Below are 27,572 nucleotides of genomic sequence, written 5' to 3' on the forward strand. Positions count from 1 at the left end.
TGCCCTCAACTGGTCTTGCTGTGTTGCCTGGGCTGGCCGCCAAGTCCTGAGCTCAAGTGGCTCTCTTATCTCAGCCCAAGGAGCAGGGACTAAGCGGTGTGTATCTGCCTCTCACCAAAGGTCAAGCATGACGTCAAGCTCGCTGCATACAAACCACCTCTCGCTACACAGCCTCTGAGCTCGTGACCATGCAGGGACCCTGTTCCCTACACCTTTGCCCCCTCCAATGCCTCACCTGCAGTAGGCGCTCAAACAGTTACTGAAATACCAAGAAAGGGACTTACCAGTCTCTTCAGGCGTCTCAAACTACAGGGCCCGGATTATACATCCACCCTAAGGTTAGACAACAACCTCATTTTTAAAGGCATTATCTAGAGACAGAGGAGCTTAGAAAATTGAGCTTTTTAAACACTGGAGCCAGATTTCCATAGAAAGAAGAAAAATAATTTATTCCAAAGATGTAGAAGTAAGAAATTCATCCTGAAAATAGAGCTTGGTGTACATCTGCTGGGGTGGAGCTTCTCTCGAGCGGGCACTCCTAACTGTCCCAGGGAGGCTTAGTTGTCTGGCAGCAGGTTTTAAACATGTCGATGGCTCTCAGGTTTGAGCTGGCAAGAGCCATTTTCGAAGCCGCAGGCTCCAAGACAAGAGTAACAGATCTCTCAGAGTAGCAGCTTTTCTCTCAGCGGAGTGCAGACATCTCATGGAGTCAGCTAAGTAGGCACATAATTCATCAAAGTGTAAAAAAGGCGAAGGAAAAAATACTGTATGCAGAGGAAGGTCTTCAAGTGTAAGGCAGGTAATGGCTGAAGTAGGCTATCAAAGAAGGCGGTGTGAGTGGAGGTAACTTTGCACCTAGAAGGCATTCTCTCTGTGACCTGCAAGACAAAACAGCTCTAGTAACTTACGGGCTCTAACATCGGAGTCCTTTAGCCTTCTGCAAAAGAGTAGAAAGGGGGCTGGGGAGATGGCTCAGCATGTACTAGCACTGGCTGCTCTTCTAGAGGACTTGGGTTCAATTCCCAGCACACATACACACACGAGGCTTACAACCATCTCTAACTCCCGTCCTAGGAGACCTGATACCCTCTTTTAGCCATGTGCACACACATGGCACCCAGTCAAACATGCTGATAAAACACTCAAACATAAGCCAGACGTGGTGGCGCACACCTTTAATCCCAGCACTAGGGGAGGCAGAGGCAGAGGCAGGCGGATCGCTGTGAGTTCGAGGCCAGCCTAGTCTACCAAGCAAGTCCAGGACAGCCAAGACTAACTCAGAGAGACCCTGTCTCAAGAAATTAAAAAAAAAAAAAAAAAAGAAAGAAAGAAAGAAAAAGAAAGAAAGAAAAACCCACCCAAACTTATTTAGGAAATGGAGTCAGGGAAGAGGTGGGACAGAGAAAGAACCAAAAGTAGCCAGGGCTATGGCACACAAGCAGCAAAACACCCTTGCACACAAAATTTAAGAATGGAAGAAAGCAGAGGAGAGGCAGGCCTGCAACCCCAGTCACTCCAGAGACAAAGGAAAAATATCCGAAGGCTAGCCTTAGCATCTCAGTGAGATCCTCTCTCAAGGCAAAAGGTGAACCAGGTGGTAGTGGCATGTGCCTTTAATCCCAGCATTCGGGAAACAGAGGCAGGCAGAGCTCTGTGAGTTTGAGGCCAGCCTAGTCTACAGAGATAGTTCCAGGCCAGCCAGGGCTACATGGTGAAATGCTGTCTCAACAACAACACAACATAGGGAGGATTAGGGATATAGTTAGTATCAAAAACATTTCATCCAAGCTGGGCATGGTGCACACAGTCCTAGCACCTAGGATGCGAAGGTGGAGGACAGGGAGTGTGTGGTCAGTCTGGGCAATCTAGAGAGACTCTATCTCACCCTCCTCCCCATAACACAGAGTAACCAGGTCAATACTTTGCAAGATGTAGTAGGTGCTCAGTTAAAACTCAGAAGACCAAAAGGCATGCTCATCACACAGCTTTGGGCAGACTCTAGAGCAAGTCCCAATGCCAAGGTCAGCACTGTCATGACTATAAGGACAGCAGTGTGTCTTACCCAAATCAGGAAGCAAGGCTGACTAACACAGGAGCTGAAATGTAGCGTCTTCCTGCGCTCTCCACTTCCCTCTAAGGGTGGACAGCTGGTTGCCAAAATGGGCACCCCTCATTCTGCCTTTGTTGGCCTCCTGAGTAGCAAGCTCCATATCTTATCCACAGGACACCAGGCTACGCTTCAGGCTGTTCTTCATTCTAACTACTCCAAGTATGGGTGACCATGGCAACAGATGCACATGTTTCTGTGGGACTCTTCTATGAGTGCACACTGACAGACGTCCTTACTGCTATAATAATGACTAATATGGCACCACAACAGATTTGGTATAAAGAGGTTTATTGTGGGAGGGAGTGAGGCGAGAGGAGGGTGGCCATGACAGAGAGGGAAAGAGGCTGAGAGAGGCAGAGAGAGAGAGAGAGACCAAGGGAAAGAGAAAGAAAGTAAGAGAGCTTGGGGTGGCAGGCAGGTGATGATGTCAGAAGTTGCTAGATCCTGAAAGGAGGGCTAGTGGGACCACCTGAACACTAACATTTACCCTTTGGACATTTTAAAGATTTATTATATCTTTAATTGTGTGTGTGTGTGTGTGTGTGTGTGTGTGTGCGCGCGCGCGCGCGCGCGCGTGCGCAGTCATGTGAGTAGCATCCTCAAAATCCAGAAAAGGGCCTTGGATCTCCTGGAACTGGAGTTGCAGGAGGCTGTGAGTGGTCCAGTATGGGTGCTGGGTTTAATTTGGGCCCTCTGTAAGAAGAGTACGTACTCTTAACCCCTGGACCTTCTTTGACAAAGAATTGCAAACAGGGAAAAATGGCTCACTTTTTTTTGTTTTCAAGATAGGGTCTCTCTGTGTAGCCTTGGCTGTCTTGGACTCACTTTGTAGACCAGGCTGGCTTTGAACTCACAGCAATCCACCTGCCTCTGCCTCCCGAGTGCTGGGATTAAAGGTGTGTACCACCACGCCTGGCTGACTTTTACTTTTTAATAAACACAAACTACTAGGAGCGGCTGCTTTTTATTCGACTTCAATGGTGACAGTTGAACTACGGCCGTGTGCTGTGCTACAAGGCATGGATCTCTGGTTGGATGAGTTAGAAAGCATGGAATCCGCTCTATGATGTGGAAATAACTAGCTGTGGATGGGGCTGCAACAATCAACCCAGAATTCACAGTGTTGTTTTGTGAAACAGAGGAGTCACTAAGGTGACTGAGAGATAAGCACAGTGATGGGGAGGGAGGCCAAGAAGAAGGCAGCTTAAAAATACCAGGGCCAAATACCAGGGCCAGGGCTGGAGAGATGGCTCAGCGGTTAAGAGCACTGACTGCTCTTCCAGAGGTCCTGAGTTCAATTCCCAGCAACCACATGGTGGCTCACAACCATCTATAATATGATCTGATACCCTCCTCTGGCCTGCAGGTGTACATGCAGACAGAGCTCTGTATACATAATAATAAATAAATAAATCTTTAAAAAAAAATAGCAGGGCCAGCTGGGTGGCGGCGGCACACTGCTCTACAGATTGAGTTCTAGGACAGCCAGGGCTACACAGAGAAACCCTGTCTTGAACTCTTCCTCACCCCACAAAAAACCCAACCAACCAACAAAACAACAACAAAAGGCCACAATGAACCTGTCTTCTGTCTGACTCTTGTTTCTAAATCTTTCTTTTAGATAAAATTTCAAACTATTCTTTATTATAACATGCAAAGGTAGTCTTATTCAACCTCTAGACTAAGCAAGCCAGTTGACGGCACTGGCATTTAACCATTTAAGGCAAGGTATCAAAAGTGGTTAAAAAAAAAAATAGAAAGCTAAATGCACCTAGAGACAAAAGAACTCACTTAGAAACAGTAGCCAGGAGCCTGCGTGGTGGAGCATACTTGTAATCCCAGCATTCAGGTCTCTGTGAGTTTGAGGTCACCCTGGTCTATAAAGTGAGTCCAGGATAGCCAGGGTTACACAGAGAAACTCTTATCCACAGGACCCCAGGCTACCCTTCAGGCTGTTCCTCATTCTAACTACTGTAAGTATGGGTGACCATGGCAACAGATGCACATGTTTCTGTGGGAATCTTCTATGAGTGCACACTGACAGACGTCCAAACCAAACCAAACAAACAAATAAAGGAAACAGTAGCCAAGATGCAAGCACAGGACTTGTAGGCCAAGGCCTGAAACATCTGAAGTATTAAGAGAAGGTGAGAGGGGCTGGAGAGATGGCTCAGCAGTTAGGTTCACTGACTACTCTTCCAGAAGACTTGGGTTCAATTCCCAATACCTGCATGGCAGCTCACAAATGTCTGTAACTCCAAGATCACACAGACAAACATCCAGGCAAAACATCAATGGAGTAAATAAATAAATAAACTTAAAAAACAGATGGTGAGAGCTGAGGTAAAGCCAGGACCATGTCCTGCCAAGTGTACTCGCTCATCTCCCTTCTAAGTGAAGTGAACATGGCAGAGCAGTGGGAGGCAGAAGAGCTAAGCACACTAATGAGCTTTAATCCCAGCACTCAGGAGGCAGAGGCAGGCGGATCTCTGTGTGTTCCAGGCCGGCCTGGTGCACAAAGCAGGTCCAGGACAGGAAAGGCTACACAGAGAAACGCTATCTCAAAAACAAAAACAAAACAAAACCAACAAAACCCATGAAAACAGCAGGCCTGGAGGCTTCAGGGCAGGAGCAAAGGAGTGAGAAGAAGGAGGTTCCAGGGCAGCCTGGGCGGACCTGAGGCCATGGTGGAGAACCGCTTCCAACCTGCAGACCTAATGTTCTCATTCTTCACTTTCCTGGTTTTGTGACACAGGGATCTTCGGTGACAGAAGCTATGTGCATGCATCTTATATCAGATCTCAAGAGTGTGCTGTTATTAAAACTAGATCCTTCGGGTTAAAGCAACAACAAAAGCTGAGCCCATCACAGCCTAGAACTGCTCAAAGCTTTTAGGCGAAGAGCCTCGAGAAGTGCACCGAGGCTGGTGACGTGCCTTAGTTCTTTTTAGTTATTGTTGTTGTTTGTTTTGTTTTTCGAGACAGGATTTCTCTGTGTAGCCCTGGCTGTCCTGGAACTCAGGCTGGCCTCGAACTCACAGAGATCTGCCTGCCTCTGCCTCCTGAGTGCTGGAATTAAAGGCGTGCACCACCATGCCCAGCGACGGTTTAGTTCTTAAGAGCACTGGCTGCTTTCACAGAGGACCTGAGTCCAGCTCCCAGCACCCTCGAGGCAGCTCACAACACCATTTCCAAGGGATCTGATGCCCTCTTCTGGCCTCCTCGGGCATTGCATGAATGTGAAGTGCATACATAAATACAGGCAAAACATTCATACATATAAAAATAAAATAAATACATAAATAAATATTTTTTAAAAGCAGGCTGAAGAATATGGCTCACTTCTGCCCTGAACACTTGACACTAACAGAGAGTAACAGAGAAAGGAACAAATCAGGTGACAAGTGTCCTGCCACTCAGCCAGTGAACAAACCTTCGCATCCTGCTACTGTCTATCATCTTGTCTCAGAATAAAATAAAGCTGCAGTCATGGGGTGAGCTTCGTCTCTACTCTGTGCTGTTTCAGACAAGGGCTCACTCTGTAGCCCAGGCTGGCTTTGAACTTATCATCCTCCTGCCTCTGAAACCAGTGCTGGAATTATGGGTATGCACCACCATTCCCAACCTTTGAAAGGGGCCTGTTTCCCTGTTCCTGAAGCAGTCTAAGGTATTCATTTTAAATATTTTAGGCCCTGCTTCCAGCTGCTGAGTGTTACAAGGCTAAGAATACTACTCACAGCCGGGCGTGGTGGCGCATGCCTTTAATCCCAGCACTCGGGAGGCAGAGGCAGGCGGATCACTGTGAGTTCGAGGCCAGCCTGGTCTACAAAATGAGTCCAGGACAGCCAAGGCTACACAGAGAAACCCTGTCTCGAAAAACCAAAAAAAAAAAAAGAATACTACTCACCTCTAATCTGAGTCAGAAGCCTCCGTAGAAGCCTAACTCCATAAGCCACGCTCACATACACGCACACAGATCGGAGGACAACTTGTAGGAGTTGGTTATCTCTTTTAGCAGGTCAGTCCCAGGTATCAAACCCAGGTCTTCAGGTTTGGCAGCAAGTGCTGTTACCCACTGAACCACCTCTCCAGTCCTACATTGCATTTTAAAAAGGCAAGGTGATCACAGAACTTAAAAGAAACTTATGGATAAATCCCTAAGACACACACAAAGAGACGGCTTGTTCTAAATATGCCCATGATCTCAAGCTATTGTCTGTTCTTCTGCTGTCTTAAAATGGCCATGAAGTTCTGAGAGAAAGAGCCATGGCAAGCACGCTAGCTGGCTGGCTGGCAGCGTTCGCACGGAAGGGCACGGGCATAGTCACCTCAGCGCCTGGGCACTGTGGAGCGTGTCTTCATCCTCAAGGCCAGTGGTACTTCAGATACCAGATGGTTTCATTTTTCAACTGTGGTCCAAAGAGTGGATTGAGCTGGGCCAGAATCGCAATCAGCCAACTAAAATTCATGGGGAGGAACAAGAGCAAAAAGTGGTGAAATTGGCTAGAGTGCGACCATTTCCATGCACCATGGAAAGCCACGTTACTTCAACTTCAGTGTGTTCCATTCTGACCAAGGCTTCACTGCTCGCTGTGCCCCGGGACACAGCGGGCCAGACAACATTTGCCAGGCTGCACTGTGCCTTCATTTGAGACGATCCACAAAGCAGAGAGGCTCCATCACCGCTGAGTCTCTGCCTTTTCTCTGTAACTTCACAACAGTGCCACGGATCTGAGCTTTGCAAAACTCATGGCATCTCTACCACCAAGTGGGCGCAGTGCCTCACAATTGGTCATCATCACAAGGTCCAGGTGAAACAGGTTTTCGTCATCTCCAGCGTGCAGCAGACATTAAGGCACTATTTTAAGGTTTCAGCCCACAAGGTTCCTAATCACCATCACGATGAAACAATTCAAAGCCTTTTGTGGGCCCTACCACACAGAACCAAGCAGGCACTCACTTCTGCATCTAAACCATACATGCCTCTGCACGACACACAAAGTACAAGCGTCTCATTTTATCCCAGAAACTAAAGCAGCAGTTAGCCTTACTTTTTCTCTTATGCCGTTTACAAGTTCTGTGTAAGCCATTTTCTATCTGGTGAGGTAATTCATGGGCCCAGTGAAATTTGAGAACCAGAGTAAGGCCAAAAGCAAGGAATAAAAAGACAAGCAGCCTGCAGGTGTCTGGCTACTCAAGCATTCTGTTTCACTTACTGAACATATTTAATGAACAATTACCAGGTCCCAGGCCCTCGCAGCACAGGGAAGATGACATGTCAGTCTCCTCAGAGGTCTTATATAATATCAGACAGTAACTGCTATAGAGAGAAGAAAAGCAGGGGAAAGACATGGAGATGGGCCTGAAAGGGTAGCCAGGGCAGAAGAGACTATCTGAGGAGACCAGAACAAAGCCAAAATCTCACTGTCTTTAGTTCCTATTCAGAGGGTCTCTGTAGAGGGTGGGGGCGGGGAAAAATGTGGGGGTGCAGGGTGCTGAAGAATGTTTCAGTGGCACAGGCCTGCGTTACTCAGCTCCTGCATGTAGTTGCTTTCTGAGGAAAGGAGGCAGATGGCCCTGGTCTCTCCCTTTCCCCTGCCCCCGCCGCCCAAGATAGGGTTTCTCTGTGTAGCCTTGGCTGTCCTGGACTCACTTTGTAGACCAGGCTGGCCTTGAACTCACAGCGAGCCGCCTGCCTCTGCCTCCCGAGTGCTGGGATTAAAGGCGTGCGCCACCATGCCCGGCTGACCCTGGTCTCTTTTTAAGCCCCCTCCAGGAAGGGGACCTGCCGAACCCAAGTAGGCCATTTTCAGGTTTGTTGTCTCCCTTTGTCTGGCATTTTTGGAATCCTTCCAATCATGAGACCAAAAGGCTGATTCTGATCACCCATGGAGACGGCCGGGGAAGCAGCCAGCACAGTGTCAGAAGCTGGTCCCCACTGACACAAGGTATGTGCCTCTTCCCAGCCCACAAAAGGTCATTTTGCGATGAGAAATGTGATACAGAAGGAACCAAAACCGATACCTCAAGCTGACTCACTTTACAAAGAGTTAATTCGGAGGAGATTCTGTGATCGCCCTTAGAACTAGGGTATTAAACATAAACACAACACCAAGCCCTTCAATAAGGCTACACACACACACACACACACACACACACACACACACACACACACACACACACAGGCAGACACTGCACTGCAGAAAAGCTCTGTAGCCAGAGAGTCATGGAAAATTCCACTCAAGCCCAGGGTTTCCCCGAGCCCAGCAGGAGATGCAAGCTGCCTGCAGGAACAGTTCTGTGTTTCATAAGAGACTGGGCTAACTGGCAACACTTAGAAACATCAAATTAAAAGGATACATCAGAGTCCACACTGTCCCTGACGCCTTTCCTCACTAAGACTGTGTAGTAAGCAATAAAAACATCACCTCCAGGCTGGACAGATGGAGCGATGGTTAAGGGTGAAGGCTGTGCTTCCCAGGGATCTGAGCTCACCTCCCAGCACCACACTGGGCAGGCCACCATTGCTTGTGACCTCAAACCCAGATACAATGCCCTCTTCTGGTCTCTGCAGTAACACCTACACAAACATGCATGTGTGCGCAAGCACACACACATACACAGACAGGTAGGTAGGAAATTAGGCAGACGTGCACACACACACACACACACACACAGACACACACACACACACACCCTTCCCAGGCGGTGTACAGTACTCTCAACCTCAACTGCATAGCCTATACATGTAGGAGCTTTTCTGACAAGACAGAATGGGAAAATTAAAGCACTGTGGGAAGGCAAAGGCTCATCATACAATTAACAAAATTTGCTGTGAAGACTGCCTACATGGAGACAATATTCCTTAAGGAGATATTTCAAATAAGGACATTAAAATAGAAATTAACTATGCTGAAGGGCAAAGTATGTTCGACCTTTGCCTTTGATCTTAGCCCTTTCTTAGCTGTAATCTGTGACTTCCTGTAGCTCTCTCCAACAAGATTATGAGGTTTGTTTATAGTCAAAACAAACGTCTTAACTTTCCTGTACCTAGAGCCACTCCTACCCTCGTGACCCATCTAGTCTCATTTACTACAGTTACTAATCCTTTAAAAGGGGCACCTAAGATGCTACCAATATCACATATATAGCCACTGTTAAGGCACAATCATTAAACAAGGCCTTAAACTCCTTTATGTAGGCACGAATGACTGCCCAGCTGCTGGGACCACAGGCTGTCCTCCAGGCTGCTCTCCAAACACCCTGGCAGCCATAAGTTGGCTTTGTTCTGTCTCTTGCCTCTCGCTCTCAACGCCCATGCTTAGATCTATGTTAAAACCTGTTTCTTAATAAACACCAATTTTTCCTCATATGGGCTCATCCTAAAATTCTTTACAAGAGCCTGACTATGAGTGAGTGGAGGTCTCAGAAAGAACTCTTCAGGCACCTGCAGGAGGAGGCGGGTAGCCATGCCTGCCTCCTGCGGATGTTGTCACCATCTTAACTCACAGAGTTAAGAAGCCTGAGACAGAGGCAGGAAAAGTGACTTGTGGATGTTCACAATTCTAAGTGGCAGAAGCAGGCAGTAGATGACCAGAAACTATAGGCCCAACTAACACTGCTGCTGAAGGCTGGCCTTTGACGTGCTGTAAGTGAAGATGTGAGTTTAGCTGGGTCTAAATTGTTTGTGAACGACAGACGTGAGAATCCAGCCTTTGGTGCCTACCCATGGTAAAAGAATAAATATCAGAAGCAAGGGCGAATGAAGACCACTCTGCACTCTCGGGTCAGTCTTTGGAAGCTTCCAGAGTTTAAAACGCCCTCCCTGTCCTGCATTTGCACGAGGGATGAGGGAATATCACACTAGTTTCAAAGTCATAGAATCAAGGGATCCTCCTGAGTAAAAACTAAGTCACCTTCTATCAGCATCCGGTCAGCTTTTAGGGATGGGATACTTTGTTTGTTTGTTTGTTTTTCAGTTTGAAAGATAGACAGAGCCCATGGCCTTGTGCATGGTAAGCAAGGACTCAGACACTGAGCTACTTGACACTATTTTCAATGTTTCAAATCAAGAAAACAGAAAAAAAAAAAAATCTCAACCCCCATCCCAACACACACCACAGAGCAAAACTCATTAGGAAAATGCCCGGAGAACTTGTAGGCTATTTCATTTGATGTTTTAGAGGAATGTCCCCTCCCTTAACCAGCTGAATGGACTCAGTGCCTGCCCTTCTGACTACCCAGACTTAAAGTCTTTCCCTTTGAAGCCGAGGAACACACGGAACAGTGCGAGGAAGAGCTGCCGCTGAGCTGATGGGAGCAGAGGAGGAAGGGCTTGAGCTCTGGCGGATCCTTGACTTGTTGTGTAACCAGAAGGAACGGACTGTACTCTTCCGCCTGCCCAAACTGTTCCACATGGTTCCACAGCCCAAAGGCCTAATAACCATCAACTGAGAGGCATCTGGGCGACAGCGGTGGCCCAGGAGCAGCTAGGGGAACTGTAGGACTGGAGTGGACCCAGGGCAAACCCACTGCTCCTCTCTTTTGAGGGGAGGGGTTTACTGCATTGAAAATAGGGCCTACAGATGACAGGCAAGCACGCTAGCCCTGAGGTACATTCCCAGAGTGTTTTTTTGTTTGTTGTTTTGGTTTGGTTTTTTTGTTTTGTTGGAGGTTTTTGTTTGTCCGTTTTGGGTTGATTTTTGTTTTTTTGAGACAGGGTTTCTCTGTGTAGCCCTGGCTATCCTGGAACTCCCTCTGTAGTCCAGGTTGGCCTCAAACTCACGGAGATCCACCTGCTTCTGCTTCCCAAGTCTGGGATCAAGGCGTGCTTCACTGCCGCCGCCCCTGCTGCCTGCTGCCCGCTGCCACCACCCTGCCCACATTCCCAGATTTTTATCACTACTACTATTTTTTTTTTTTAAAGATAAAATCTTGGTAAGTTATCCAGGCTATTTTTGAACTTACTGTGTAGCTCAGCTGTCTAACGGTGCCCCACCTGTTCCACAGTCACGCTCAGGGGCTGTGGCCATGTTGGGCTCTGAGGATGCCAAGATGCAGGCTGAAGGGCCTGAGCCACCGGAGATGGCAAAGGAGTCAGGCCAGTGACCTCCAGCATGGTCAGAGACTTTCCCAAGCAGAGTGCACTGCTCTGCACAGAAGCCGGCCCAGCTCTCAAATCCTGCTTAGTACTTTTGTTCTGTGTGCAGAAGGGAGAACAGGGAACATGGGTGTGGCCTAGTTCCTGGTGAGACACAGGTGGGACCTTCTCAACTTCCTTGTTGGAATGGGGAAAGCCAGCCAGGGATGGCTCCTCCACCCACTATCCTCCTCACCCTGACACGGGTGACCTCTGTCAGTGGGCACCCTGTGTAGCAGCAGACACAGGGCAAGCCTTGCCCTGGCTCCCTTCACCATGACATTAAACCCTCTCGCCAATCAAATGACACAAACACATTGAAAGACAGGGAAGCTACATTGAACCTTCTAGAAAATAAGGAGATTTGGTACTAGACAAAGTTAGGTTTATAACACTGAGCATACAAAATGCTGGTGGAATGGCTCTAGGCAAGGGACCTTACAACCCAAGCTTGTTTTTTTGTAAAAATGGAGCCAAAATACTTGCTGCAGAGCATTAGGAATTAAAGTGATAATAGGGGCTCTTGCGGTTGGCAAACAGAACTTCAAAACACTGCATGTTCCTTTTTTCTTTTCTTTTCTTTTCTTTTTTTTTTTTCTTTCTTTTTTGTTTTGTTTTTAGTTTTTTTTCCGAAACAGGGTTTCACTGTGTAGCCTTGGCTGTCCTGGACTTGCTCTGCAGACCAGACTGGCCTCGAACTTACATAGATCCACCTGCCTCTGCCTCCCGAGTGCTGGGATTAATGGCGTGCATAACCACGCTCGGCATCCTTGCTTTTCTTTATTTGAAAGGCAGCTAAAATTGTGCAGAAGCCACAGGAGACACAAAAGATTTGGAGTTTTTCAAAGTATGTAGCACTGTGTCATTTTCACCTCTACTCCTGCTCATGCTCCCCCACCCTCACCCCCACCCCCAGATTTCCCAGGTTCCCTCTAACACATACACCCTACACAGTGCATGTGACAGACGCCTCTGTAGGCAGTATGCCATACAGCAGGCTCAAAGACAGGTAGATGTATGTTCTTGGGTGGACCTGAAGTAACTGGGTAGGTGACCTCTAAAAAGGAACAGGCCTGCCTGTCAAAGACATGAATGAACAAGCAACTGCCTGGGTTATGAACTCACTGCCCTCCGGTATGTGGCAAGGACACACTATGGTGTTCCCATACTGACCCTTAAAATGAGCTTGAGTTTTTGTTCTCTCTGAAGACAGAGCTGAGGGCGCACTGTAGACGCAGGCAGGAGGCCACTGGGTGGGTGTGAGAACACTGTGAGAAGCTCCGGTGGGCTCTCTGATCTGGAAGTCCTTGGCCTGGCAGTAACTTTTCTGCAGCTTTTGCAACATGGAACCAGAGCATTTGGCAGAGAACATGCTCCAGAGACTGGCCTGGGGTGCCCTGCCCTCCTGCCTGCCCCAGAGCATCCACTGCCCCATGGCTCTAAACCGGCTCAGGCCTGGCATGATCAATGGGGCTGCTCCCTCAGAGGCTGAGCCCAAGTGATGTCTGAATCCCATCTAAAGTTTTTCTTTCTTGGCCATTCTTCCTCCTTCAAACCTGTTTCCCCTGGTGCTGGGGATGGAACCCCAGCTTTTTGCATGCAGGACAAATGTTCTTTCACTTAGGTTCAACTTTATAAACTACTAAAGGGTGAACAGGAGCCATTAAGAAGGGTTGGGAGCCAACCGTGATGGCGGACAATGGCAGTGTCAGTGCTTGGGGAGACAGGCAGGTGGGTCTCTGTGAGTTTAAGGCTGGACAGCCACGGCTACTCAGAGAAACCCTGTCACAAAAGACCAAGAAGAAGAAGAAGAAAAAAAAAAAGAAGATAGCTCAGGAGGTAAAGGTGCTCGCTGCCAAGCTTGACAGCCTGAGTTTGACACGCACAGGCCCACCAGAAACAACCCCTATAAGCTGTCCTCTGACCCCCACACTAAATAAATAAGTGTGGAAAAAATTTAAAGGGTGAAAGGAATTATACACAAAGGAGATGCTGCTGCTGGCCTTCAAGATGGAGGGCCGAATGGAATGTGAGTGGCCTCAGGGGTGGGGCGGTGGCTAACTAACAGACAGTGAGGAAATAGGGACTTCAGTCTTCTTACCACAGAGAACTAAATTCTGGCACAGCCTGCGGGCTTGGCAGAGAAGCTCAAGCTCCAGATGAGAAGATGCAAACATGTTTTCTATTATCTGGCTGCCAGCCTTACCACTGTGGCCCCTTTGCCACCACAGGAATACGCCCTCATTTTGCCAGTTTTAAACTTGAAATCTCTTCCTTTTCTTCCCGCAGGACTTCTAGGCGACAACTCATTTTCCAAACTAGGCCTTCCAACCAAAGTCCCGATGAGCCCTTTGTGTGTGCTAGGGATTGAAAACCGGGGCCTCGCCATACCACTGGGGCACAATCTCAGCCTTAATAGCCCCCTTATCTGCCATACTGTAAAGGGAAAGAGTCTAACATATGCCTTCATAAAGCAATGACAACATGCTAGGCCAGACACCACGGTCTCTCGACCCCTATAAATAAATGTCCCTATGAGAAAAATTAAGCGATTCTCAGATGGAGAATGAAATGATGGCAACTATGGAGGGAGGGGAGTGACGAGGGTCCAGGCTCTCCACGCTGAGGGGTAGACAGCCACCAACATGGCTGAGATGTAGACAGCCACCAAACCACACAAGCCTGGGCTTCCCCTGGCAGACCTCACCAGCCTGAGACACACATACAAAGCCCAGAGCCTCCCAGAGCAGAGTCTTGAGAAACCACAAATATCACTCAAGAAAGCTGGAGCCCCAAAGCCTTTTCTTTTTAATCATGAATTAATCAGACAGAGGGACTGGTGAGACGGCTGGGGTTGGAGTTGCTTGCTGCCAAGCAACTGTTGCTGATAATGCGAGTTTGATTTCCCATGACTCACAAGGTGGAAGCAACAAACTGACCCCTGAGGACTGTCTTCTGCATTCCACATGCCTGCCCCATCTCAAATAAATAAATTAAACACATGTTAAGAAAAGGTACATATATGTATCTGTGCATGTGCGTGTGTGTGTCTCTGTGTGTGCGTGTGTGTGTGTGTGTATTACTGAGATAGCTTGGCTGTTAAAAGTACTTGTTGCTGCTCCAGAGGACCCAAAGTCAATTCCCAGAAACCACACTGAATGATTGGCTTATAAACTCCTGAAACTCCAGCTCCAGGGGATCCAATGCCCTCTTCTGGCCTCCACAGGCAATACACTCATATGCATAAACACACACACACACACACACACACACACACACACACACACAAACACACACACTTAAATTTTTTAAATTAGGGGCTGGAGAGATGGGTCAGTGGTTAATAGCACTGGCTACTCTTCCAAAGGATCCGGGATCAAATCCCAGTACCCACGTGGCAGCTAACAACTGTCTGTAATTTTAGGCCCAGGGGATTTGACACCCATACACAGACATACATGGAGGCAGAAAACCAACGCAAAATTAAATTAAATTAAAAATTTGAAAAAAAATTTAAATGTAAAAAGTGTGAATAAAATGGTCTTAAAGAAATTTAAAAATCATTGGGTGGTGGTGGCACATGCCTTTAATCCCAACACTCAGGAGGCAGAGGCAGGAGGATTTCTCTGAGTTCAAGGCCAGCCTGGTCTACAGAGCAAGTTCCAAGATGCCAGGGCTGTTACACAGAGAAACTCTGTCTTGAAAAAAAGAAAAATGAAAAGAAAAACAAAACAAAACAAAAAAAACCAACCAACCAACCAAAAAACAAAAAACCCAAAAAAGAAAGTGCTGGGATTACATGAGCGAGCTACCACACTTGGAGTCAGAGTGAGTTCTAAGACAGCCAAGACTACACAGAGAAACCCTGTCTCAAAAAAGCCAAAAATAAATAAATACACACACACACACACACACACACACACACACACACATACACACACACACACCAGAGGAAAAGAATAGAGGAACAAAAATTTGATGAAATAGTCAATACAATAAAATAGCCTAAAGTTAGCAGTGTTAATAACTGTATTAAGTTTATATACGTGAAAGACATTTACAAGATAGAAGACTGCTGAGTACACAGAGCTAAGTACCTGCAATCCTAATACTTGGGATAAGGCTGAAGTTGTAAGTTCAAGACCAGCTTGGACTATGTTAATCAGACTTGTCTTAACAAACCAAAACTAAATTAAACTAAAAGGAAAAGACCCTCAGCATTGACTGGCTTCAGACTGAGTTCCAGGCCAGCCAAGGCTACACAGTGAGACCCTGTCCCTAGAAGAAAAGGAAAAGAAAGAGAAAGCGACAAAAAAGGAAGTCAGGAGAGAAACTCATACATACATAGCAATGCTATTTTGAATATAAAAGCCAGAAAAACTATTTAATGAAGCAAGGAAGTTCTCAAAAATTGGCAAAGCATACAGTGGTGGTGCATGCCTGTAATCAGGCAGAGGCTGGAGGGACAGGAGTTCACGGCCAGCCTGGGCTACCTACTGAGACTCTCCCTCAAAAAAACAGAAGCAGGGCTGGAGAGATGGCTCAAAGGTAAGAGCACCAACTGCGCTTCCAGCAACCACATGGTGGCTCACAACCACCTATAATGTGATCTGATGCCCTCTTCTGGCCTGCAGGTGTACATGCAGGCAGAACACTGTTACATAATAATAACCAAATAAATACATCCTAAAAAAAAAAACAACAATCAGAAGCAACAAGGAAATGGTACAGATGCTGAGAATGCATGTGATTTGTGGAGTGTGTAAGGCTCTGGATTCAATCCCTAGCATTAAACAAGAAAAGAAAGGTCGGTGGGTCTGCTACCATTGTTTACCCCAACTCTGCAAGAAATCCAAACCTCCCAGATTCATCCATCATGAGTGGGGAGTGAGCTCAGCACATGCGTAGGCCCTAGCAAGGACTCTAGGCCTGCAGAAACAAAACCACCCCCAAGCCCCAGCCCAGACTGCTCCAAGTCCTCTCACCCCTCTCTTCTAAATCCATACCCCATGGCCTCTGTAACTCTCTTTTCTTGCCTGTCCTCAGTCACATCTCTCTTCTGGTAGTTTCCACTGCTTCCAGGTGATACTGGTTCCTCCCCCAATTCCTCCACACTCTCTCAAGCAGGAAGCTGCCTACTTTTGGGCAATGAGGTCAGAGACATCTTTGCTTCCCCTGTGCTACCTTCGGACGGTTGTGCAAAGGGACTTCTCTAGGAAGCACGCAGCTTGTTTTTCGGCTTTCCCAGTGCGGCCTCCTGATGCAGAGGCTGCTCTGCAAGGCTGTTCTTAGCCACACTTCCATCTAAACAGTAATCCCACCTCACTTATGTGGGTCCTGTTCTGAGACTTCCAGTAGACCCTGGATCACAGATAAGCAACCTTAACCACACAGTTCCCTATGCACATAACACCTATGGGAACACGAAGTCATAAGGCACGTACAGAAGAGTTCAGCAAGACAGAACACACCAGTGAAAGTTGTATGATCTCTTTGAGGGACTCAAGACCAGCACTAATATCTTTGGATTGCAGTTAAGTTGATCTTGAGTGACTGGAACTCTGGCAAGCAAAGGCCCACGGAAGAGAGAAGACTACCACATATCAACATTGGCACTGCTCAGGTTTGGCTCCACCCACTTCTCTCTTTTTCTCTCTAGCCCTTCTTTGAGGTCAGGGTTTCTTAAGGCTGGTACCACTGTTCTGGAGAACAAACTTATTCACAGGAGCGAGGGAGAGCAAATGTTTACTTATCAGTGTCCCTGGCTTTTACCCCAGGATGTTATCAGTGCCCCTGGCTTTTACCCCAGGATGTCAACAGAAGTGCCAAAGCAGCACCTCTTCAAGAACACATCCATCAACTACAAGGTGCCGTGCTTATGTGGCTCAGTTATTCGTGCAAACTATAAATCAGTAAGACAATCAGGGAAGTGAAATGCAATAGTATACTCAGTGATATAAAGGTGTTAACTTGGCCAGGCATGGTGGCACACTCCTTTAATCCCAATTCTCGGGAGGGAGAAGCAGGTGGATCTCTGTGAGTTTGAGGCCAGCCTGGTCTACAAAGCAAGTCCAGGACAGCCAGGACTACAAGACAAAGCCTGTCTTGAAAAACAAACAAACAAGCAAACATAAAGGCATTAATTTGGAACGTGGTGACATATTGTGATTATGTCTGAATTGGTGGTTATCTCTGAGACAAAGGATAATCTAGATTTGCCTCAAAATAATCCGAGGTACAAATAATGTGAGGAGATGAAAATTACCTGTGAGTTGGTAATTTTTGAAGGTGGGAAAACAGAGAGCAAATACAGTATGTTTAGAAAGTCAAAATCAGACTGGGCATTTTTTTTTTTTTAAGACAGCCTTTGGCTGTGTTGGACTTGCTTTGTAGACCAGGCTGGCTTCAAAGTCACAGAGATCTGCCTGTCTCTATCTCTCTCTCCCAAGTGCTGCTGGGATTACAGGGGTGTGCCACCGTGCCTGGTTTTGGGCATGAACTTTTAATCCTAGTGCTTGGGAGGAAGAGGCAGGTGAAGCTCTGTAAGTTGAGGCTAGCCTGGTCTACATGGTAAATGCCAAGCCAGATAGGGATACCAGGAGACCCTGTCTCAAATAAAATAAAGTTCGTTGATGACACATGAATTTGCTCCATCTCCTTCAGCTATTTACTGTAAGAATACCGTTCCACTTGGTGTTTGTCAGATTTCCACTACAGAAACTAAGCCATCAGCTGAAAAAGCCTTTACTCTCTAGCCAAAACAAACAGAAAAGTGGAAAGAGTAAACTTCAGCCAGTTTCACCATCAAGCTTAGTGTTGGCGCAGCTAGACTCCATGAGACCAGTTAGCACCTGCAGAATGTTTTGTAGAAACCTAAACCCTTGCTTGGGAGTCATTGAAGGGTGTGCAGAGAGCCAAGCGCCCTTGCAGTAAGCTCTCCTCATTTACGTTCACCTCAGCCTTAGTGCTGAATCCCAGAGCACTAGGCAGTCGTGGGGACAGAGGCATAGAGGGTCCCAGGCTTTCATCTCAGGATGGATTGGAATTGCTGTTCCCTGCTCATGGCCAACCCCCTCTTCACCCCCACCACCACCTCGGCAGTATTGCAGGGAGAGAGAAGCCTCCGTGAGAGGAGGCTGACTGGTTCTACACTCCGGCTGGACACGGTGCCTCAGGCCTGTAGCCCAGCATTTGGAAGCGCCCTAGTTTCATTTCTGGATAAAATATCCTGACAAAAGCAACTTAGAAAAGAAAGGGCTTGATTTAGCTTAGGCCTAGAGCAGGGAGTGAAGGCGTGGAGACTGAAGGCAGCTAGTGCTGGCTAGTCAGGAGCAGGGAGAACAGGTGCCTATGCGCTTCTGTAGACAGCTCACCCTCTCCACTAGCACACAGTCTAGGACCCAAGCCCAGGGAACGTGCAGCCCACAACCAGGGCGGAACTTCTCACCTCAATTAACCCGAGACGCTCCCATTGGCGTGCTCATCAGCCCACTCAACCCAGACGATTCCTCACTGACACTCTGTAGCCAGGGTATTCTAGACTGGGTGTCAAGTTGATAAAACAGAGGGGCTGAGGCAGGAGGATCACTGTGAATGTGAAGACAGCCTGTAGTTCTAGGCTATCTAGGCTACAGCATGAGATCTTGACAAGAAAGAAGACCAGCAAGGAGACCCTAAGGGGTAACTTCCCTGATATGTGCCCTACGCTCCAGCTGTTGAACAAAGAAGAATCAGACCCTTCAAGCACTCTGTGGTAATGACTTGCTCCAAGAGCTGATTAAAACTCAGTTTTGTTTTTTTTTTCCCTCTGCAACTAGGCTGTGTTCTATAGGAAAGGGGAGAGTAGAGTGTGGACGGCTGTGGGAAACATCTTTAAATAGTTCAACGTCGTTCTGCCATTTCTATATTCATGCTGACTGAAGAACGGCATCCAAGTGAGTGTGAGTGCTGAGGGGAGGGTATATCCTACACATTCAAAGTCACACACACACACACACACACACACACACACACACACACACACACACCCTGCCCGGAGACAAGGTTTCTCTGTGTAACCCTAGCTGGCCTGGATTTGCTTTGTAGACCAGGCTGGGTTCAAACTCACAGAGATCCACCAGCCTCTGCCTCCCTGAGTGCTAGGATTAAAAGCATGGGCAATCACGCCTGCTACAAAGTCAGCTTGTATTCAATGGTTTCAGTACAATCCCCTCAGGCAGACGTAATTTATTATACTCTGATACGGCTTATAATGATTTTTTAAAAACTACCCTTACTCTACCTGATTATTATTCATTTAATAATTATATAATAATAATATGTATAAAACAAAAATGAAAGAACAACTTTATTTAGGGATGGGGCTCAGTGTTTGCAAGGCCCTGAGTTCAGTCTCATTACCACACCTCAAAAAAATTAAAAGGAGCAGGTTAGAAAGAGAGATAGTTGAGCAGATAAGAGCACTTGCTGGGGGGAAAAAAGGAGAAAAAAAGCCCTACTTCATATTTTAGCAGGGTGGCAGTAGCCCACAACTTTAATCCTAGCACTTGGGATGCAGAGGCAGGTAGATCTCTGAGTTCAAGGCCAGCCTGGTCTACACAGCGAGTTCTAGGATAGTCAAGGTTACACAGAGACCTTGTCTCAAACAAACAAAACAAAACCTGGAGCATTTGCTGCTCTTAGGACCCAGGTTTGAGTCCCAGCACCTACACAAAGGCTTAAAGACATCGGTAGCCCTGTCCCAGAATACGTGAAGCCCTTCTCTGGCCTCTGGGCACTGCACTCACATGGTACACAGACATACATGCAGACAAAGCACCTGCATGTGTAAAATAAGGGATAATAATTTAAAAAATGCTTTTAAGTCAGGCATGGTGAAATACACCTTTAATCCCAGCACTCAGGAGGCAGAGGCAAGCAGCTTTCTGTGAGTTCAAGGCCAGCCTGGTTTATATAGCAAGTCCAGGACAACAAGGACTACAAACCCTATTCTCAAAAAAAAATTTTTAAAAGCTCTTTTTTAAAAAGATTTATTTATTTTCCATACAGTATTCTGCTTGCACATGTGAGCCTGCACATCAGACCTCATTATAGATGGTTATGAGCCACCATATTGGACTTAGAACCTTTGAAAGAGCAGCCAGTGCTCTTAACCTCTGAGCCATCTCTCCAGCCCTCCAAAAATGTTTTTAACTTTAAAAATAAATTACAGGCTGGGTGGGTAGTGTACACCTTTAATCCAGCACTCTGGAGGCAGAGGCAAGCAGATCTCTGTGAGTTCCAGGCCAGTCTGGTCTATAAAGTGGGTTGTTACACAGAGAAACCCTGTCTTGAAAAAACAAAACAAAACAAAACAAAAAAAAGACATTATATTCCTGTGAGATATGTAAGTGAAATGAGTAGACTTTAATACTTAACAATAGTAATGTATAAAGTAGTATAATTATAAGTTCCAGACAATTGTAAGCTTTAGATTTTCAGCAAATTACATTTAAAATCCCATCTGCCAACTCTTATCCAACACACTGAGTACTTGCAAACGTGAGGTTCTGGGCATATTCAATTTGAGGGCACTATCTGTTGATACTAAACAAACATAAGTGCCAATGAACCAATTAACACATTATAAATACCAAGAATAATAACTGCTTTTAAGAACAGCTGTGTACAAGAGACAAGATACTTACAAGAGATAGCAGCAAACTGAACAGGTCACCAACATGGTGATAATAACTCTAAAAGAGAAAGAAAGAAGGCACTTTTATTAGACATGGGTGAACATGCAGACCTTGGCATTATCTGGGACTGCAAGAATGCATACCTTACACAAACATCCTACACGCTGCTGGGTGCCCCAGGGGCCCAAGGGGGCTGAGGACAAGTATAAGAACCCAACAAACATCCGTGTTTGACTGAGTATGCTCCTGCCACAGTCTGATGGGAAACTGAGAAGCCTGTTCTGACAATTCGTTTTGACAAGACAACCATATTTGACAGTTTTCTTGGCAATGAATTAACACTGCTAAGACTAGCTGGACCTCTCCCCATTTCTGAGAGATGGCTCAGAGGTTAAGAGCACTGACTGCTTTTCCAGAGGTCCTGAGTTCAATTCCCAGCAGCCACATGGTGGCTCACAACCATCTGTAATGTGATCTAATGCCCTCTTCTGTCATGTAGGCATACATGCAGACAGAGCATTGTATACATAATAAATAAATAAATCATTTAAAAATAAAAGTTAAAGTTGGGTCTCTGATCAGCTGAATTTCAGCATTTTGAAAACAGACCGCATGTTCAGTGCATCCTGCTCTTACAAAGGACCCGAGTTCAGTTCCCAGCACTCACAACTGCCCTTAACTCCAGCTCCAGGGGATCTGGTGCCTCCAGCCTCTCTGGGTACCCACAAGTATGTGCACATACACACATGTAAACACACATGCACATGCAAAATTTAAAGATAATAATATAATTCTTTTAAAATTTTTAAATTAAGAAACACACAGAATCCACCATCCTCTCTCCAAGGACTCCCTTCTGATCTTTGTCCCTAAGGCAAGGATATGGCTCGGCAGGGCAAGCACGGGGAATCCTAGGGTCCAATCCACACACAGCACTCCTCGTAAGCACCCTCACTTTCCCTAACCAATATACTCTTAACGCTGTCATCTCCTGCCCACTTCCTTTGCTTGCCCACACGTGCTCTGGTCTGGTCTGGTTTGGTTTGGTTAACTACTCAGGCAGGTTCAAAACTTCCTTGCAGTCCTTTTATTCTCTCTACAATCATTCCAATTAATCTTTCAGAAACATCCTTTCATTACACCCTTCAGTAGAGGCTATTTCCCACAGGGGTGATTGTAACACCCCGGAAGTAAAACAAAGCAAACGTCAGAATGCCTGCTTATATTTACTAAGCCAGTAGAAGTTCTGGGCATGCATTTCCTGTGCTTAGGCTATGGGTATGTGCCTTCATCCCACAGATCTACCTTAGTACCCTGAGTGCATCGAGATCTAGAGAAAAGGCAAATAATTAAACTGATTTAAAATGTTTACCCTGGTAACTGGAGAGATGGCTCAGGGGCTAATAGCACTGGCTGCTCTTCCAGAGGACACAGATTTGATTCCTGGCACTCACATAGTAGCTAACTATCTGTAACTCCAGTTCTAGGAGATCTAATGCCCTCTTCTGGCATCTCTGGGCACTACACGTATGTAGTGTAGAGACATCATGCAGACAGAACAGCCATACACATCTAATAGCAAAAAAAAAAAAAATCTATCCTGTCCTTCCCTGGTAAGTTTACAGGCTGGGGAAGAAGGGAGAACAGACAACACACAAGATGACAACAGACAGAGAAAAACGATCATTAGCGTGTTGAGGGATCAGCAGCCCCTGACCTAAGAAAATAAAGCACGGAAGGAAGACAGATGTGCTGGGGCTGAGGCAGTGTTAAAGTGTGATGAGGCCTTGGCAAGGGATGCAGTCTGACTGCAGACTTGACTGAACTCTCCCAGTGGTGGGACAGCAAGCTCAGGCATGAGCTGAGAGAAAGCTTGGAGGTTCAGCAGGGAGGAGACCTGAGTGGCTGAAACAGACAAGCCAGGCTAGCTTGGCAGGCAGGAGGTGAGGTCAAACAGGTGTATCTCACAGCCTTAGCAAGGCCTCTGCCCAAAACATTATCAGGAGGGATCTGAAGAAAAGTGGCAAAATCTGGCTCTACCAGGATCTCTTCCCTGTACTGAAACAGGCTCGGGAAAGAGACAAAGCAAAAAGGCAGACTGAGGCCGGGCGTGGCGGTGCACGCCTTTAATCCCAGCACTCAGGAGGCAGAGGCAGGTGGATCGCTGTGAGTTCGAGGACAGCCTGGTCTACAAAGTGAGCCCAGGCCAGCCAAGGCTACACAGAGAAACCCTGTCTCGAAAACAAACAAACAAACAAACAAACAAAAAAACAAAATGAAAAGAAAAGAGAAGGCAGACTGATCAGGAGTGTGACTGTATAGAAGGTGGGGTTCCGTACAGGTGGGACAGGCTTTGCACAGCGCGGATAGCAGGTGCTGGTCACATTTCAGATGCATTTTGTTGTATTATTTGCGTGTGGGACAGGAAGTGCACCCGGGTGCAGATGCCTATGGAGGCAAGGGTGTTTGGATTGCCTGACCTGTGATGCAAGCCCTTCACCCAGCTGGCTGGGGCCATACACACCAGTAATTCTAGCACTTGCAAGGCCAAAGCAGGAGGATGGCAAGTGTGAAGTTATCCTAGGCTACATAAAGATGGACAGATGGAAGGCCAGCTTCCCAGCTCTTCCTTCTCAACCCTTTACTCCTGGAGACAAGTGCCTTTACCACCACACCCTCCTCCTAACACATGTGTCTGGGTCTCATTTCCAAGTTTTTGTTCATCTTCTCCTGTCCCTGAGTCTAGCTTAGAATCTCTTTGGTCTTCTCCCTTCCCCAAAAGACATCTCAGAGAGCAGAAACAGGCGAGGACCCTTTGTATTACACACTTACTATTAGCTGCCATAGAAAATGCTCCCCTTAAAATGAGCTGTATGCGCTGCACAGAAGCATGCAGGACTGGAGAGTCATAAGTGGCAATTTATTTTCAAATGTCTTAGCAAAACTTTATGCATCTCTGTACACACATGCACATGCATTCATATGGCGAACATGTATAAATCTATTATGACATATGGCTTTGGGATGTGACCTTTTAAAAAAAGATTTATATTAAGCTGAGCAGTGGTGCTGCATGCCTTTAGTGGCAGCATTCAGGAGGCAGAGGCAGGTGGATCTCTGAGTTCGAGGCCAGCCTGGTCTACAAAGTGAGTTCCAGGACAACCAAGGCTTCAGAGAAACCCTATATCAAAAAGAAAAGGAAAAAAAAAAAAAAAAGAATTATTTTACATTTTTAAGTTTAGGCAGCCACAGAGGCCAGAAGAGGGAGTTGGATTCCCTACAGCTGGAGTTACAAGTACTTTTGAGCCACCTCATATGGGTCCTGGGAATTGAACTCAGGCCCTCTAGAAGAGTACTAAATGTTCTTAATAAGCCATGGTATGCAGGGGGAGATCAGAGAACAATCTGTGGGGTGGTCAGACATGGCAGCAAGCACCTTTACCCAGTGAGGTCACCAGCTAGCCAGCCGTTCCTTTGTGACTTCCTACATTCTACATGCTCCAAACTGCTTATGAAAACAAAAAACAAACAAACAAACCAACAACCAAACAACCCCTGGAGCTGACATAACCCCTAGTCCACTGTTCCCTGTGTGCCCCTCCACATCTGGTAAAGAAGGCACTATGGAAAGCTTGATGCTTTTAACAAATCTGTGGAGTCCTAAGAGAATAGAGGGAAATAAGAAGGACAGGCGTGATGAGGACAGGTGGCAGCAGGCACAGGCTGCATTTTAGCTTGCCCATGTCCCACTGCAGGAAAAATCCAAAGAAGAGCAAGGGGCTAGTGCCCGGCTACACACACATTCAGAGGGGGCCTTATTTTTTTTTCTCTTCCTCCAGCCAACTTATTGCTGTCTCCTGAGGTCCTGATGACCCCCTAACCATGCCCTCTTCAAAACACTGTGCAAGAGTCTCTCAAGGAAAGAAGTCAACACGGAAGTCCTCGTGTTTCACTCCCTTCGTACTCAGTTCCTTGTTTCCTGAATGGAAGTGTTCTAATCCCTCAAATCAGAAATTAACTATCCAATGCAGCATGGTGGCGGGAGATACAGCTGCAGGTGGGAGTGCTTGTCAAGAAGCTAGGAGGCTCAGAGCCAGGCATGGTGGCGCACGCCTGTAATCCCAACACTCAGGAGGCAAAGGCAGGTGGATCACTGTGAGTTCGAGGCCAGCCTGGTCTACAAAGTGAGTCCAGGCCAGCCAAGGCTACACAGAGAGACCCTGTCTCAAAAAACAAAACAAAACAAAACAAAAAAACCCAGAAGATAGGAGGCTCTACGTTCATTCTTCAGCAAAACACACACACACACACACACACACACACACACACACACACACACACACACACACACACACGGGGTGGGGGAGGAGGGGGCAGGGAGAGAGAGAATATCAGAGTTCATTAAGCAAGCCAGTTCTTGCAAAATTTTTACCTGGTGTTAATAATTCTTAAAATGTCCATGTTTCAGTTTAAAAAAAAAAAAAAAAGAACAGTAAGAAGCTACCTGAATCTTCCAAGGTCACAGAGCTCAATCACCTTGGAGCTACATTTCCCAAAAGGTAAGCCTGTACCTCCCAGGAAGCACCATTTCAAGACCTGCTCAGTCCTGCCAAGAGCAGGGAGCATGACGACTGCAGTGGAGGCTGTGACTGCCCTGGATGCGATGTCACTGCAGGTCAGAGAGCCTGGCTGGAAGCAACAGGGCTGCATTACTCTGCATAACAGGAGTGGACCTGACGCCAAGGTGGGGAAAGGAATGGTCCTCACTCACATGTTAATGAGGGCCTCCCCAGGGTTGAAGGGCAGAAAGACAGACAGTGGTGGAATGAAGCAGGGTTGGTATAAACACACCAGAAGCATTCTGTTGTCTTTAACTTCAAGAGGGGGGAAAAAAGAGGTTTAAATGATTTCAGTTAATACAAATTAATAACTCCGGAATTCTGATACCACAGCAACTACTATCAACTGAAGAAGATCCTGCAGAACTGGTACCGAGAGCTGGGATTTGATCTTGCAAATGACAGAAATCCACCTATCATTTCCCTTTAAAAAGTGGAGAGATGGCTCTTTGGTTAAGAGAGCACTTGCTTTTCCTGAAGATCTGAGTTCAAGTCCCAGCACCCACATGGCAGCTCTTAACCATTTGTAACTCCAATTCCAAGGGATCCAAAGCCCTTTGTAGGCATGGTGCCCTGACATACATGCAGCCAAACACCCAGACACATAGTAAATAAGTAAGTCCTAAAAAGTGCCATGTTAGGCTAAAGTCAGTACATTCCAGAAAGTAATAAAGGCCAATTTCACAAAACAGAGTAAACTTCCTCTAATCAAAATGCCCACTCAATACACACTGTCTGCTCTACAAAGCACCCTGGATCTAAGCACTATGGAGCCACTACTTAAAGCAAGAGACGTTTCTGACAAACTATGCCTTCACTACAAGTGTCACCTCCACATGATATTGAGTTGAGATGGAAAAAATTACTAAAATTAAAGAGGAACAAGAAAGAGGGTGTTCCAGGCTCCTCTAAAGAGGTCTGTTTTACACTGTAATACAAAAGTTTGTTTCCAAACAGAGAAAGCGGTATTTAGCAAAACCTTGGGTGGGGTAATGCAAATCTATCTTGGCCAACCACTGTAAATACAAGCAAGGGCAGGAGCGCCCTGCAAGGTATGACGCAGAGGTTTCTAAACAGTACCTTCGGCTCTGAGTGATTTAACCTCGCTTAGCTCAGGCTCACCCCCTCCTGGGTTGGGCCCCCAGACGCAAAGGCTGAGCTCAACACTATGCAGCAAGCTTGTCAGAGTCCGCAACTGCGACAGCATCGAGGACAGAGAGGGCGCTTTCTGTTCTCTCAGATCCCTTTCTTTGAAGTTTGGGCAAAAAGCCTCCAGTGCGTCAAAGACAGGAACAAAGCAGTGAGAGTGGTTCGGGAGGCACCCTAACTCCTCAGTGGATGTGCACGCCTTCAGTCTATCAAGACAAAAAGCATTCCCTAATATTCACTTCCGGGAGGGGCTGCCAGAGGTGACCTCACGCTCCAGCCAGGGACACCGACAGGCTCCCGGGAGCGCACGCGGTCCTCCCTTCTGTGGTCCATCCCGCCTCACCCTCCTGCCTTAGTCCTCCAGGCGCGAGCCTTCCTTCCCTCCGTGATCCTCCCGCCGCGGTCCCACCGCCTCGGGCCTGGCGCACTTACCCCCGGTTAGGACCCTTGGGGATAAACCAGGGCACGAGGAGGCCCACGAAGCCCCAAAACACGCTCATCACGATCAAAGGCACAGTGAGGCCGTGGTACGCCATGCCTGGTCCCCTGCAGCCTAACCTGTCCGCCTCCCCACTCTGGTCCCACCCGGAAGTGTCAACAGCGGCTCACGTGACCGGCGTGCGAAAGCCCCGCCTCCTGCGCTCGGCGTGCCTCGCCTGTCGGACTCCGCCCCTTGGACCGGAGCCCCGCCCTCACCTGGCCTGTCGCAAGGCTGCGGCTTCCTGGAGCTTGTCAGAGGTGAAGTGCCAGCCACCAGGGGATCAGCAAAGTTTTCTGGCAAGAATTTAGGACCATTTTGCCGATGTGTTTTTTACATTTTAATCTATATTTTATGAGCAAACGTAAAAGAACTTAACAATGGTAGAGTCTACTACCGTT

At 47.0% G+C, this 27,572-nt stretch overlaps 1 protein-coding gene across 2 annotated transcripts; it reads right to left on the bottom strand.

Moving 5' to 3' along the window:
- Positions 1 to 335: 335 nt before the first annotated feature.
- Atp6v0e1 (ATPase H+ transporting V0 subunit e1) lies at positions 336 to 27,309 on the bottom strand. 2 transcript variants are annotated; one of them, XM_051167393.1, is made up of 4 exons: positions 27,126 to 27,299; positions 20,935 to 20,982; positions 6,438 to 6,567; positions 405 to 878 (listed from the first exon to the last, which is right to left on the bottom strand). In XM_051167393.1, the coding sequence occupies exons 1-3, from the start codon at positions 27,227 to 27,229 to the stop codon at positions 6,474 to 6,476; spliced, it is 246 nt and encodes an 81-aa protein (XP_051023350.1). In that variant the 5' UTR covers positions 27,230 to 27,299; the 3' UTR covers positions 405 to 878; positions 6,438 to 6,473. The 2 variants fall into 2 exon arrangements, with proteins under 2 accessions (XP_051023351.1, XP_051023350.1); XM_051167394.1 differs by lacking the exon at positions 6,438 to 6,567 and having other exon boundaries at positions 336 to 878; positions 27,126 to 27,309.
- Between the last annotated feature and the right edge of the window lie 263 nt (positions 27,310 to 27,572).

Source organism: Acomys russatus, chromosome 25 (assembly GCF_903995435.1).
Source record: "Acomys russatus chromosome 25, mAcoRus1.1, whole genome shotgun sequence".
Lineage (NCBI taxonomy): Eukaryota > Metazoa > Chordata > Mammalia > Rodentia > Muridae > Acomys > Acomys russatus.